Genomic DNA, 14,873 nt, shown 5'->3' on the forward strand with positions numbered 1-14,873 from the left:
ACTTGTCGTCTTGTTGGGTTGGTTGCGGGGGGGGGGGGGGTTTTGGTTCTTTTTGCGGTAGGGCTGCGGAATTTTCGGGGCCGTTAAAGGTTTCCTCGCCTCCTCGGGGATTCGAAGCCCCGATTCCTCTCGAAAATCGCCGAGAAACGGCCTAAAAAATATTTACTTCCGATGCAAACCCCCCCCCCCCCCCCCCCCCCAAAAAAAAAGAAGGAAAAAGAAATCCGAAGAAACCAGAAACGCCCCCTCCCCGCAATTACAAAAGCAATTTCACATGGTTTGGGGGGGGGGTTTTTTTTTTTGAGGGGGGGGTGTGGGGGGGGGTGTTTGTGGTTTTTTCCATGGTTGCTCCCCTTCGCCACAGCGGAATTTTAGAAAAAGGCTATAATACAAAGGGTTTTAGTTAATTCCGGCGTAAAAACGAACCCCGCCACCCATCAAAGCGGGGGTTTGTTTGTTGTTTTGTTTGGTTTTTTTTTTTAAAGCAAGAAATTAAGAATCGTGGTGTTTAATTTTTCCTCCCCGAGCGGAGCCGGAGAAGTCGGGTTCGAAACGCGGAGGAGATTTAAGTATTTCTTCCCCCCCCCCACCCCCAGCCCCCGGATGATTTCCATCGGGGTTGGGGTTGGGTTTTGGGGTTTTTTTTGGTCTTTCGGGGTGGGGGGAAAAAAAAAACAAACCCCAAAAAGCGCTAAAAGAAAGAAAACGCTGGTCGTTATCGCAGAGGGAGACTCGGCTTCGTCTTTTAAAACTCTCTTTAGTTACGGCGGGAGCCGGGATTTATATACACGTTACGGGGCTAAAGGGAGCGCTAATGGAATTAAAACAAACCGAGAAAGGGGGGGGAAAGAAAAAAAAGAACCCCGAACCCCAAATAAATCACGTTACCGCCACCGCGCTGCTAATTCGATGGCGCGGAGCCGAGTCGGGGTCCGGCTTTGTTTTTTTTTTGGGGGGGGGGGGGGCTGTTTGGGGGGTTGTTTTTTTTTGTTGTTGTTGGGTTTGTTGTGGGTTTTGGTTCGGTTTGGGTTTTTTTTTTTGTAATACTACTGGCAGAAAGGGGAAGCCGTGGGATCGAAACCCTTAAAGACGTCTTTAAGGGAAGCGGCGTCTTGCTGCTCGCCGTCCTGCGCCGGGCTGTTTCCCGCGAACGGGCTTCCCGAACCGGATTTGGCGCTCTGTTTGACCATGCCGTAAACGGAGGGGACCGGGAGGTTGTGCACCCCGGGTTGGGGGGCCGTTTCTTGGGCGGGGGGGACGGCGGCGGCGGCGGCGGCGGCTTTGGGACGAGGCCGGTTATAGCTGTTGTACCTGTCCGTAGCGGATTCGGCGCTCGCCTTCTCCGATTCGGGTTGATCCAACGCCGATCGCCGGACGAAAAGGGGTTCCTTGGTTTTGCCGGTGGTTTTGCCGGAATCCGAGGATTTGGAGGATGAGTTGCCTTCGTTAGGAGACTCGGAAGCTTTGCCGCCCGAGCTCGGAGTCCTGGGATCGTACAAGCTGATGGCGCTCAGCACGCTGCTTTGCCCGCTGCCTTTGCTCAGCCCGCCGGCCGTCAGAAGCCGGGGGTCGTAGGGAGCGATGGCCGGGGCGGCGTCGCCGGCGGAAGCCGGCTCTGCCGTTTTAGGGACCCTAGAAACCCCCGTTTCGGCAGATTTTTGTAACCTGGGATCGGCGGGGGCTTTCCGCATCCGAGGGTCGCTGGGTTTGTCGCTCTGGCTGGAAGACGGGCTGCCGGCCGCGTTCACAGTCTTTAATATCCTCGACAGGAGCTCGAAATCGGGGAGACCGGTACCCGAAGAGGAACCGGTGTCCCCCGGCGCCGTTCCCCCCCTCTGCCTGGGATCGGAAAGACCCGTTTGGGGTCTGTTAAGACGCGGATCGAGGGTAGGCATGGATTGAAGGGCAGCCGGGACGGGAATAAACTCTTGCTTTGGGATCGGTAGCGGAATCAGATCCTCTGGGCTCCACAGGATCATCCGGGCAAAGTTGGGTTTGTTGAGGACGACGTCTTTTTTGATGTGGCTGAACTGCTGCAGCTGGGAGCGGGGATCCCGCAGGGAATGGCCCGGGAGAGCATCTAGGGGGATGTTGACCGGTTTATCCCGTAGAGCCCTTTCCCCTTCCTCCTCGTCGGGGAGCAGGGGGGGTTTCTGACCGCCGCCGACGCTGGAATGAGGAGCTTCTGGTTTGGGGGCAGAGGAGGGAATGTGTCGTGCCAGCCTGGGGTCGGTGGGTCCCGAATCCCCGGGGAGAGACGGGACGGAAAGGTCCGCGTTTCGGGAAAGCCTGGGATCTCGTAAACGCGGGTCGGCAGGACGACCGCTCCCTCCTGCTTGGGCTTTTTGCAGGCGAGGGTCGCTCACGCCGGAGGGTGGCCCGATTTCTCCGTGGGAGGCTTGGGCGTGAGGTCTGCCGGAGCTTTGTTGCCTTAGGGTTTTCAATATGGAGGTGACGCTGCTTCCACCGTCATCTTCGTCGCTGGAATACCAGTTACCGGTATCGCCTGGGAGGAAGGAGAAGAGGAAGCAGCCGCTAACAGGCAAGTAAAGCACGGTCAAGCCGCCACGCCGACGAGAAGGTCCCCAAAACGCGTCCCCTCTCCCCTCTCAACTCAACGCTGCTCAAATTCCCAACCCTCCCTCTGTTTTGCCGAAACGGGGGACCACGTCTGACAGCCTCGGCCTCCCCGGTCTCGTTTTTTCCCCCGCAAATTACCGGAGAGCCGTAAGCATCCCTCTCTTCCTCTTCCTCCTGTCTGCAGCGGGCTTCACCGCGATCGAAGCCAGCAACCCTATCTCGTTCGCCTTCTGGCCAGCCGTTCCCATTTCTTCGGCAGACCTGCTCCCCTCCCTTCACCAGCAACGCGCTCTTTCGATGCCGGGGATTTTCTCTGAGGCGCTCAGCACCCCTTGTTCCCTAAAGAATTCCTCCCCGACACCCCCGTTTCTCCGACGGCCCCCTCTTTTTCGCAGATGACACCTCGGGGCGGGGGGGGACGACGACTAGAAACCGAAGGAGATCCAAATTATCCTCCCCCCCGCCTCGTGTTTTGCTAACTTGCCTTCCTCATTTTCGCGGTCCTGCTTACTGCTCTCGGCTAGTCTCCGAGCTCTCTCCTCTTCCTCTTGCTGCTTCTGCTGGATTCTCAAGTAAAGCGCTCTCTGCGCCGACGGCATGAAATCGGGGATGCTGCCCGGCGGTTTCGGTAAGCCGGGCGGGCCTCCTTCGCACAAGGCATCGTGATCCAAGGACGGATCGGGGAACATGTGCTCTCCCGGAGGCCCTTCCATGTCCTCGTAACCACCGTAGTCTTCTGCCGAGGAAAGATCATCACGTGTTAAAAGAAAATCTCAAAGCCGCGAAAAACAACCCAATTTCCCGCCCCCCCCCCCCCCCCTCGGCCTGCCGCTGTGGCCGAGCATCCCGGGAACAACCTGTCTCCGAGCCGGCATGTCCGGCAAAGCACCTAAGAGCCGATCCCGGCAGATCCTCGGGACGTACCTGGGTCTCCCATCATGCCGTGATCCATCTCCAGACCTTCTTGCTGCTGGTAGAAATTATCATAGAAACCTTGCGCCGGTGGGACGGGCGGCATCATGCCGGAGTGGGGGGAATCATCCGGTCCGTAGGGCATCATGGGGGGCCGGGACCCATCGGAGGGCCGGGATTCATTCCCGGGCCCATCGGCATGTCCGGGTGCATGTCCGGGTGCATATCCGGGTGCATGTCGGGGTGCATGTCCGGGTGCATGTCCGGGTGCATGTCGGGGTGCATGTCGGGATGCATGTCGGGGTGCATGGGTCCAGGCATTGGTCCTGGGGGTCCTCCTGGCCCGGGGAACCTGGGGGGAGGCGGACCTGGGTGCCTGAAAGAGAAAACAAGAAGAAAATCCGCTTTAACGTGCGCTCTCCGCTTCCGGAGGGACGGACCCGGGGCTCTCCGAGCGGCAGCACCGGCGCCGGCCCCCAAAATGGAGAGAAACCTCTTTTCTAAGCGCTTGCGCCCACCGTCAGCGGCTGCGTCGGGGCGTTAGGGCAGAGCCCCTCGTTCGACACATAAAATCCGCCGTCCCCGTCCCTCTCCCCGCTACCTGGAGATGGCGACACCCACCTCACGCCCAGCTTCTCCGCCAGCTGCCCGGTCGGCCGCACGACGATCTCAAACAGCGAGGGGATCTTCTTGTACATGTCCTGTTGTTGCTGCAGCTGCTGCGGCGACAGAGGCTCGTGCATCGGTGGCGGCATCTGCGGCCCCGGCGGTGGAAGCGGTGGCGGCGGAGGGGGAGGAGGGCCTCCGGGGATCGGTCTCCCGTTTGGAGACGTTGGAGCCGGCGGTCCGGGCGGGCGAGGAGGTGTGGGCAGCAAGCCCACCCCAGGGGGTGGTTTGGGGAGAGGATTGATGCCCTGTTTCTTTAGCTCTTCGACTTCTTTCTCATCCTCTGCGCCCGCTTCTGCATCGTCCGCTAGCATCTGAGAAGATAAAGGAGTAAGAGGAGATCCGCGGGGCTGCCCTGCCGACCGCCGCGCTCCAGAAAACCTCTCCCTCCCTTTCCACCTGCGGGATCTACCTCCACGGAAGAAAAACGGACACCGAACCTGCGTTAACACTCCCCTGTACCTTGTCCAGAAGCTCCCGCGTCTCCTCTGTGAGCGGATCGTGGGAAAACATGCAGTCATCCCCGTTGATACAGTTGCCCGTGGTGTGGAACAGCTTGCAAGGGAAGTCCCGTATCATTTATTAAGGAGAATAAACCCCAACAGGGAGTTACTCCTACAGCCAGAGAGGCTAGAGATGCTTTTCACTTTGAAATGTGGCTCTCGACGTGTAGGATTTTCGCGGTCACGAGGCTGACATTAAACTACCGTTGCCAGAAACACCCCGCTTTCCTTTCTGCCGTGTTTTCCTGCAGGCGCAACGGCCACAAACCTCATTTCTTCAGCAGGAAAGGTGAGGCTAAGAAGGAACGGGGAGGGCTGTCTGCGGCCCCGGTCGTTCAGCCTGTCAGCGGAGGGCGCGTTACCCAGGAATGGCCTTTTTTCCCCCCCCCAACCGCCTCCCTCCGAGAGTAAACGAGACCGATTTAAGGCTGGCTTAATGAAACAGTTAAAAACCAAAAGGATATCATGCATGTAAGGGCAGTTTTCAGCCCTGGCGCAGTAGCCGGTGATGTAGAACTTGCACAGTTCCCGTTTCTTTGGTAGTTCAATGTCATGGCTGAAATTGCAGTGGTCGCCCTGTTCGGAAACAACACGACAGCGCGTTAGCAGGTGGAAGTGCCAACGCGTTTGTCAGCAGCCCAGAACACACCTAGGACGGACGGGGGGGAGGCGTAGTCTTTACAAAACGCTCTTTGTAGGCACGAATCCCTCCCCGAAATGGCTTAAAACCTGGACCTGACGCTTCAGTGACGGTTCTGTGTGTGTATCGAGAGAGCTACAGAAATATTCTCGAATTATTCCCTTACCCAGGTACATCTGCCTTCCACAAAGTATTTGCAGATCACTTTCCCTTTCTTATCCGACTGCTGGTGGGGTTTATCGTGATCGTTCCGCCGGTAATTTCCACCACCTCCTCCATCCTATGGGAAGCACACCGTATTAGTTGACAAAGAATTCGAAATACAAAGCAACAGATCACACGAGAGCAATTAAAACTTCCTACGCAGCCATCTCCGAGAGGGAAAAACACTGAGATTTGGGATGAAAACGGGAGGCGAAGACGAGCGCGCTGAGCCTAGCAGGCTCCCGAGGACGGCTCGAGGGACCCGTCAGCGGATCGGAATCCAAAACATCCATCCCCTTCAGAGACGGGGCAACTTTTGTGGATCTTGGGGAAGATCCGTTGGGTTTTTTCGCTCCTGCGAAGGCTTTCTTCCAAGCCTGACTGGATTTACAGAGGGGGGGATGGGGGAAAGGGGGGCATCCAGCACCGCAGCAAGCCATCAGAAAACAAAGAGCTACTCACTCCCATGTCCTCGTCGTAGTAATCGTCGTCTTCGTTCATTCCACCACCCTTCCCCATTCCACTTCTGTTTCCACCTCTGCCTCGTCCTCTGCCCATTCCTTTATTTCCTCTTCCTCTGGGGCCGCGACCACGTCCTCGATTTAAACCTGAAATACGCCCCCTCGTTTCTAATGTCTCTCCTTCCTTAGAACGTGTGAGAGGGCAGAAAGCGGGGGCCGTCCCAGCACGGCTCGTTATCCCACTCACCCCGTCCGCGATTCTCCTTACTCCTGCGGTACTGATTCAGCTCTTTCGAGTAGTCGTCGTACTCGTCATCGCCGATGGGCTCCTCGTTATCGCAGTACTGCAAACGAGAAAGATCGGTGCCTTGAGCGAGCGGGGATGAAGGGCAGCCCATTCCCCCTCAAACACAGGCGTCCCAGTCGTGAAAAAGGATAGTCTCTCGCCTCCGTGGTTGCCCGAGAGCAGGTTAGAGGCTCCGCACTTACTTCCATCTCTTCGTCGTACATTTCCTCCTCTTCCTCGGGGTGGTCACCTCTGCCTCGCCCTCGGTTCCCTCGGCCCATGCCTCGGCCTCCTCTCATTCCCCCTCTGCCGCCTCGCCCTCGGTACCCTCTGCCTCGGCCACGGCCACCTGGCGAAACAAAGGGACGGGGTCGGCTTTGTGCTGCGTTTCACCCCTCAGGTACGTCGAAATAGCCCAACGATATGCCAGACAAGGAAAAATACAGAATAACCTTACGGTACGGGATTACCAGCATCTTAAAAACTTGTTTCTAAGTCAATCAGTTTTTAATATGCTAAAAGAACGGATTTTTAAGAAGCCAAATGATAACCTTTTTTAAAAAAAACCCAATGCTGTGCGACCACGTCAGCTGCTGCACAGGGACGTTAGACCGGTAACGTAAATCTGTGTACTCCAGAAGGGATGACATCGGACTCGTTACGCTACCAATCGACTTCATTTTCCTTTCAAACAAAGGTTTTGTTTCATTTTATCCATTTTCAACCACTTAGGCTAGCAAGAAGAGTGCTTATTTAAAACGTTAAATTATCCACGGGGATCTGCACTTTCCCCCCGGAGTGGAAAACACGAAAAACCCACTTTCCCCTGTCACAGACTAACACCGATGAGTGTTTTAGGCCACTGCAGCTGGCTCTCCGCAGGCAGGGCTTCACGCCGGCAGGGCAGTTCACCTTCATGAAGCTTCCCGCGCGTGTCGGGCCTTATTTGGCCGCAGATCAGCTAAACGAGCTGCAGGTAAGGAGCGTCAGAGATACGGTGGAAAAAAGGAACGTTTAGACATACCTCGCCCCCGGTGAGAGCCTTCCTTCGCTCTCCGGTATTGATTCAGCTCTTTCGCAAAGTCGTCGTAATCTTCCTTCCCTATATCGTCATCCTCTTCCCCCTCGTACTGACCGTACTCCTCGTTCTCGTAGTCCTCATACATGCCGTAATTCTTGCTCTCCATTTTAGAGTAGCTCTTCTTTTGCATGGGAGCGCTGTGAGAGGACGGATACTGCTGGTGGGACTTTGGGAGAGGCAGAGAGGTTAGCGACAAAGAAAAGGCGTGTATCAAGCCTACTATCATGACTTAATTTTTAAAAATCATTAAAACCTTCCCCCCCCCCCTCCCCAAATCACAGCTAGGTGAAAAATAAACAGGCTAAAGGACCAGAGCCAAAGCGTGTGGCCCGTAGATGGAGCTAGACGGGCACCGGCGCTCAAATCCCGCAGCGGCTCTCAACCGGAGAGCAGCTCCCCCTCCCCTGTCCGCTGGCAGGTACTTACGGAAGAGTAGGGAGGGCTGTATTCCCTGTATTTTCTGTGTCCCTTTTCACCAGGACTGAAGTCTGAGTCCTCGCTGTAATCAGAGAAGTCATCGCTGGAAGAAGCGTGGCGCTGCAAGGCAAGGAAAACAGGCGGTGCAATTTGATTACAGGCCAGCTCTGACTCTGACGCTGCTGCCAGGCCTCTGGCCTTTCTATACGACGCAACTAAGTCTCCCTCTGTCCTCCCTTTTTTAGGGAACTCAATTTTTGCTTAACAAAATCTTCACGGTGTTCACTGAATTACAAACTGGAAGCCTGTTAGCAGGTTATCTAACGAAGACAAACACGATACGCCCTCTGCGCTCCAGAAATTCTTGGACCTTGAGTAACAAAAACATCCTTGATTTTGCAAATACGCCAGTCCGCAATCCCCTTCGAGGTGAATACCTAACTCCAAAAAACTGTTTCCTTTCCGCTCTGCATCCTCAGACGGACAAGAGAGTGCTGCAGCATTTTTATCCTACCTGCAGACCTCGGTGCCCCGCTGCTGGGCTTGTTAGTCCTCAGAGGAGGAAGGCGTTAAGGAGCTGAACCCCAAGAAATCCCGCGAGCGCTCCCACCTCGCAATTATCGTTAGGGGAAGAGCCCCAAACCACCCGTAACAATGTTAGAGGAGGAATTCCCTGGAGACGCCTGATGGCAGAGGAAGGCAGACCGGAGCCGGGATCCCGGAGGACCCGGGAGGCAAAAGCAGCGCGTGGCTCACCTTGTGTTTGGATTTCCTTTTCTTCTTGGATCTCCTCTTCTCTTTCTCTCTCTCTTTCCGACGCTTGCGCTTCATCCGTCGATGGGCTTTCTCATCATCTGAATCGCTGTGATGCTTCTCCCCTTTCTCCTTCCGACCCCTCTCTTGAGATTCGGAGGGATCCTGCGCCTCCTCCCCTCCGTCGTCCTCCAGCTCCCCTTCTTCCAGTTCTCCATCCTCCCTGTAAAGCGGACAGGCACGTTTAATTCCCCTTATTTAAAAAAAAAAGAAAAGAAAACCTGCTTACTCCGCTCACCAGCCAGCCAGGCACTCGGCTCCCAAAGCGCTCACAAATTCCTAGCTACCGCGGGTTTAAATATCTGACCGCAAAGACCGATCCTGTTCGTCTCTCCCACCGAAATCCGCTCAAGCTCTCGCTCAGCCTGGAGTTAAAGATGGCGAAGAAGCATCTCGCAAACAACGAACCGAAGCCACAACACGACGGTGCTCAGCTTTCACATGAAACTACTGCAAATGAACTCCAAGAATGGAAATTGGTGCTCTAATAAAAGATTCGGCCCCCTCCAAGAAGGGAAATCGGTGTTTTAATAGAACAATCGGTCCTCTAGAAGACAAGAGTTAAGTAAATACCACGCTGGTCTGCCAAATCGAGAGACGCGTGCCCAGTTATTTCCACTCTCTCTACCTCACGCTACCCTTCACTCACAACTGTGGTCAGCGGAGGTGATAAAGCAAATCTGAAACTTCCTCAAGAGGATTCCCCAAGCCCCACTCCATTAAATTCAATTAAAAATTACTCGGATAGGGGTTACGAGAAACTTTTTACAACCTCGTAACGGATTAAATGTGTAATCCGGCACGAGTTCAGTCGGCTCCCTTGCGTTTTCCTTCTCTCCCGACAGGTCCCGAGTTTGTCGCCGCGTGATTTTAAAACGAGAGTGGGGTCTCCTCCTCCCTTTTCGCTTAAGCTGTAATTAAAAACGTAAACGCCGGCTTGTTTACATGTCACGGTCGTTCACAAACAACAGTTTAGGAGCGTGTAGCAGGTGGATCTTTGACACGCATCCCTCTGGTTGGGTTTTTTTTGGGGGGGGCTACGGGAAGACTGGCTTCTTTGGCTGCTGTAAAGTCCCCCCTTTAGCATTCCAATGGGAACGGCAGCCGCGGCGGCGTGCCGTGCCGTGCCGTGCCGCCGGCTGCGGAGAAGGCAGCTCGGCTGGAAGAAGGAGCTGCCGCCGCTCGGTAGCTCTCAGGATGGTCTGGAAGCCGAAATGAGGTTTATGAACGGCATTCGGAAAAAGCTGTGCTGCGTGAGCGAGCCGACCTGTTGATAACCTCAGGTCACGTTAAAAAAAAAACCAACCACCCAAGAAAAACTGAATTATTTGCCCGAGCACACTAATAAAACTACAAAACCCAGCGTTAGCAATCCCCAGGAAGCATCCTGAGGTGGTTTCGGCATCGCCGGAGAGCAAACACTCGGATCCGGCCACCCGGTCCGACGCTGATGCAAAGCTCCCCTCTTGTTTTTGTTTGCGCTTGCACCATTTTAATAACAGGCTAGCTCCAAAATCTCACTCAAGTATGGCTCATCAAGCTCTTAAACCTGACGCGTAATTCCTAGGTGTATACAGAAGTTTTAAAGGCGACTATCGGTGGAAGCGACTTCTGTCGCAGGAATGCAGCATCCTTCAGGTGTTCGCATTCAGCGAGATCAGTCTTGGAACAAGACCCGAGAAACCCGCGCTCCGCACGAAGCCGAGCAGAAGTAGAAACAGAAACAAAACAAGCTTACGGAAAGGAATTTAAATAGCCGCGTATTTAAACACTTATATAAAAGTCCTGCCAAAGCCCCTCTCCTTTCCCCTAGAGGGACAGGTTCATCAATAAACGGATTTCAAACTAGACGTGCCACCAGGTCCCTGGATCGTTTCCAGCAACCCGCTAGCAGAGGACTAGCGAGCACAGCGGGGCGAAACACCGCCGCAGCTCACCCCGGGCACGGGACAGGCTTGTAGGAAACGAGGAGCTGCTACAAAGCCCGCTGCGGCCCGATAAAACGCCCTCACGCCAGACGTCTTTGCAAAAACTGGCTATTCCCTTCGGCATCGCTCCGTCGAAATCAGCGTCATTTACCCGCTCCCAGAAGTCCTCGCCGGCTGGGGATCGCGATCGCTCCCTGCCTTCCCCGCTGCCTTCAGAGAGGAGCAAACGCGTGTCGCTAACACCTTAATTGCAATTTTCAGGAGTGATAATTACCCTTCATTTTGGACAGGACAGGCCCTTTTACCCTGCCTTGAGTTGCTCTGGTCCGATATCAAGGTTTAGAGGAGGCTACACCCCTGGAGCCGCGTCCCGATTGACAACTGCGTTATTAAATTCGCCGTGGTTACCGAAACGAAGACCAAAAAGGCTCCCGAGAACCACGCGTAAAAATTTTGCGGCCGCTGCAAGGCTCGTTTGAAAAGCACCAAGAGACGGGACCGAGGCCCAGCCGTCAAAACTGAGCTGTTTAGCAGAGGAATAGTAATTAATTAATCAGATGACTAGTAAGTAATTAATCAACACACGCCTCCTAAAGAAGGAAAGCCTGAGAAATCGTGTTTATACAGAGGCTTAGATACCAAACGACATCTTAAGACGGGCAATACCATCCCTTGCCGGTTTTTAACTCCAGTTCTGCCGGATTTGAGGAGGTTTGGGCCAGAAACGACACACCAACCTCTCAGAGGGACTGTGGGGCTTACTGGGCGCTGGGAAAGCGCCCTGAAAAGTTGTAGGCAAGTATTATCGAAGCACCGAGTTTTGCCTAATGGTTTTAAACCCGACGAAACGGAGTCATTTGAAATACGGCAACCGGCGGGTAAGGGCGGTTTGAAAGCAACCGAACGATTTCTAAGGCTGGACAGGGGGGGAAAAAAAAAAAATTAAAGCAATTAAAGCAACGTCGTGCATTTTCGGGGGACGGCTCACCGTGGAGAGTCGCTGCGGGTACGCGGTGAAGAAGCCATGTCTGTTAAGCAACTATTGGTACTGCAGAAAACACTGACTGGGGGAAAATTCTTCCCCGAATCCGCGCTCATCCCGGGCTTTCCTATCGCTCCTGCCCGCCTGATCTATAGGGGCCGGTCCCCGGCGCAGCACACATCCTCGCAGAAGGACCCACGCCGGCTGCCGCGCGGCGTTTGTGACCTCAGCGCCACGGCAATGACGTAACACGGCGGTGACGACGCCTGGAAAAAAAACAAAAGCCCTTTCCAATCGTTATCCTGCCGTACCGGCAGCGTGAGCGCTTTGCTACGGGAAAAATAAGTAGGAATGAGCGTGTTAGGGGTTTTTTTTTTGTTTTTTGCTATTCTGGCCACTGAGGAGCAGCGCGTATTTTAAAGTATTACCTTAAAATGAGTGACGTCACTTTATACAGCTGAGGCTTTGTTACATTTGGAAATGAGCGTTAACGAAGTGACAGATGAGAGGTGGCCTAGACGGCGGATTTACTGTCGGTTATAGCTGACAGACCCTCCCAGCCCTAGTAAAGATATTATTGCTCCTCGCCCATTACACCCGAAGGAAACCCCCGTCGAAAACAAGCCTCTCGGCTCCCACCCCTGGAAAAACACACGCGTTTTTTACTATTTTGAAGAAAAGAGAGAGCTTTGTGTGCTCTCACCTGCTCTATACACGTAGGTGCGACAGACCCGTACCTCGGAGTAACTTCTATACAGTACCCCTATAAAAAAAACACCCCCCGATTTAATAGCCGACCTGCTGGAAGAAACCTTCCTTTATACGGCGGCTTTTTGCACAAGAGGTGCAGCTGACCGTGAAATCGGCCGCCCGTGTGCGCGATCTGGTTTTGCCGGAGCGGATCCACGGACGCCGAGAGCAGGGAGGGGGTTCGTGTACGAAGGTAGATCTCGGTTTAACTTCGAGGAACGCAAAGGCCGGGGCCGGGGTTGGGGGGGGGGGGGGGGGATGGCGTTGGGGTGAAAATGCTTTTTTCCGAGCGATGCGGCGGGAAGGCTTTGAAAATAAAGCGCAAACGCTCTGGAAGTCACCGGCTTGCAAATCCGCGGCAATTTAATCTCACGGTAAGCAAACGTTCGCTCCTAATTTTACGGGATTTTAAGTAAAATGCTTGACGGGGACTTAACGCTGCGCGCACACACACGTGCGTGTCTTTAGGATAAAACACCTTCTGCCTCGAGCTGAGCGACCACGAGAGTTTAAAGTTGATTTTTAACAACCTGACAGCGTACTCCGTGGAGGGGAGGGGGGGGGGGAAACGATCAGATGGCAAATTGAAATCGTAAGCTCAATAAAACCAAGTAAAAACTGAAAATTAACCGTAAACCAACTGGCTGAGCTCGAGGGGGAGTGGGGTTTGGGGTTTTTTTTTGGCGAGAGCGGATCATCCCGGCTGAGAGCAACCCTCCGCCAGCTATTTCGGAGCGGGATTTAAAACCGGCCCCCTCCGCCTGTACAACAGGGCGGGGATATTGCGCTGCTTTTAAGCGGAATTTAGTTCTTTTTAGGACAGACACGTAGTTTTTGCTCGTTCTCTGCATTTTAAGGTTGTCTAGCGAAAACACAAGGCCAGGCTTCTCCGAGTGACCGCTACACCCAGCTAAAGGTCATTAATCACGCATTTAACGCTTCAGCAGAAGTTTACTGCCTCGCCCACAACTTGCTCGGAGGAAACGTATCCCACCCCAGCATCACACCTGCACGCTCCGCACCGGAGAAAATTATTCAGCGAGATCTCTGTTCTTTCACCAAAACACTGATTATTCCAGAATAATCCCAAAGGAACTAAGCTCTCCTCCGGCCCGCCGGTGCGGCCGCCTTCCATTTTATTCCAAGTGGAAACCAGGGGGAAATACATCAATCAAGAAATAAAAGAAGCGCCGCTTTGAAGGCAGCGGGGCCACGCTGCCTCATTCAAACTGCGCGGACCGGGGCAGAAGCCATTAAAATTTATCAGCTTTTTGTATCTTCCATATAGTCGGGTTTTGGGGTTGGGGGGTTTTTTTCCATTACGGTAACGAATACGTTGTACCAACTTCTAAGAGGCTTGGAGAGAGATCCCTTTAGCCCACTCCTGGCTGTAATCGGGGAAAATCCTCCTCCTGAGATCCCTAAAACCCGTGTTTTTAAGCGACGTTTATACTAAGGGAAACTTCCACGCGCTCTTTGGTCACAACTCAAGATATTTCGGGGAACGCGCTCGATTCAGCTGCTAATTCTGAACGTCCCCTCCGCTCGCAGGTTAGCTCCTTCCCGCTCCTCCTATCCGAACCCTGCAGTGAAATCCTAACGCCGAGCGCTGACGTCCTCGCTGCCACAGCACGGCTGATGCCACAGCAACGGGATACGTCCCAGGCCCCGGGGAAAAAAAAAATAAATAAAAAAAAAAAGCTGCCGGGGTCTAGGATTTGCCTTAGCCCTCCCTTTAACCTGGTACAACAAAGCCTCGCTCGACCCAAGGAGCCTCAGCCGAACAATTACGCCCTTAGAAAAAAAAAAAAACCACAACAAAAACCAACCCTGTCCCTGCGAAAAAAAAATTCCTGGCGGGTGCTTTGCTTCTCTATCAGAAGTTGCTCCGATTTTCCAGGGAGCTACTCCCGGTACAGATGTTAAAACGCCTGCCTGCGTGCTTGCACGATTTAAAAGGTAACCTCTAGCAAATCGTGAGCGCCAAGAGGAGGTTAAGCCCGATTAAAAATGGGTCAGGGGAAGCAAGGCACAAGGAAAAGCCCCAGACAAGAAGTTTGACTCCTACTGCTAATATTTAACTATATTAAAAAAAAATACTCCTCGCTTTATGGAACCAGTCAACAACTCCTGTAAACTCGGTAGTACAATCCCTGAAAACTCCTGACGTTCGAACAATTCCTGGTTCTTCCGTCCCTCGAAAGGGAGAAAATTAACCTGAAGTTTTCCGGCGGCTTCTTTTCTTTCTTTTCTACCACATCTGTCCTTTCCAACTCATCTTGGTACGGATAAAAAATCGCTTACGCCGTTAGCAGCGGACAACCAAAAACCAGTTTGGATTCTTCCGGGATCAAGAGTGGAAGCATAGAGCTTAAACATGTACGTACCTTTAGTAAAATAACAGAACAAAGTCACTAACTGAATATACTGGGGGGGGGGGGGGGGAAATCGATGCTATGAGGTCCCACTCACCCCGAACTAAAAACATTTCGGCCAGACCAGTTAACATTTTCAAGCTCCGATAGCGGACCTCTGATCGAAGGGGGCGGGGGGGGGGGGGAAATATCCCAGCTTTATGATTTCGTGGTAAAGTCAAGCCGCAGAAGGTGCAAGGACCACAAGGGTCCCGTCACAAACATTTAAAAACAGC

General features: G+C 53.6%; 1 protein-coding gene across 1 annotated transcript; it reads right to left on the bottom strand.

The window, feature by feature from the left end:
• Positions 1-298: 298 nt before the first annotated feature.
• On the bottom strand, positions 299-11,719 carry ZC3H4 (zinc finger CCCH-type containing 4). Its single transcript, XM_076364139.1, is given in 15 exon segments — positions 299-2,506; positions 3,065-3,316; positions 3,505-3,648; positions 3,651-3,868; positions 4,114-4,472; positions 4,621-4,730; positions 5,126-5,237; positions 5,468-5,581; positions 5,968-6,113; positions 6,214-6,310; positions 6,456-6,601; positions 7,277-7,499; positions 7,760-7,870; positions 8,507-8,726; positions 11,480-11,719. Coding segments are annotated over 15 exon segments (3,822 nt in total). The 5' UTR covers positions 11,590-11,719; the 3' UTR covers positions 299-1,046.
• Between the last annotated feature and the right edge of the window lie 3,154 nt (positions 11,720-14,873).

The sequence above is a fragment of the Aptenodytes patagonicus genome, unplaced genomic scaffold (genome assembly GCF_965638725.1).
Source record: "Aptenodytes patagonicus unplaced genomic scaffold, bAptPat1.pri.cur scaffold_639, whole genome shotgun sequence".
NCBI classification, from domain to species: Eukaryota; Metazoa; Chordata; class Aves; order Sphenisciformes; family Spheniscidae; genus Aptenodytes; species Aptenodytes patagonicus.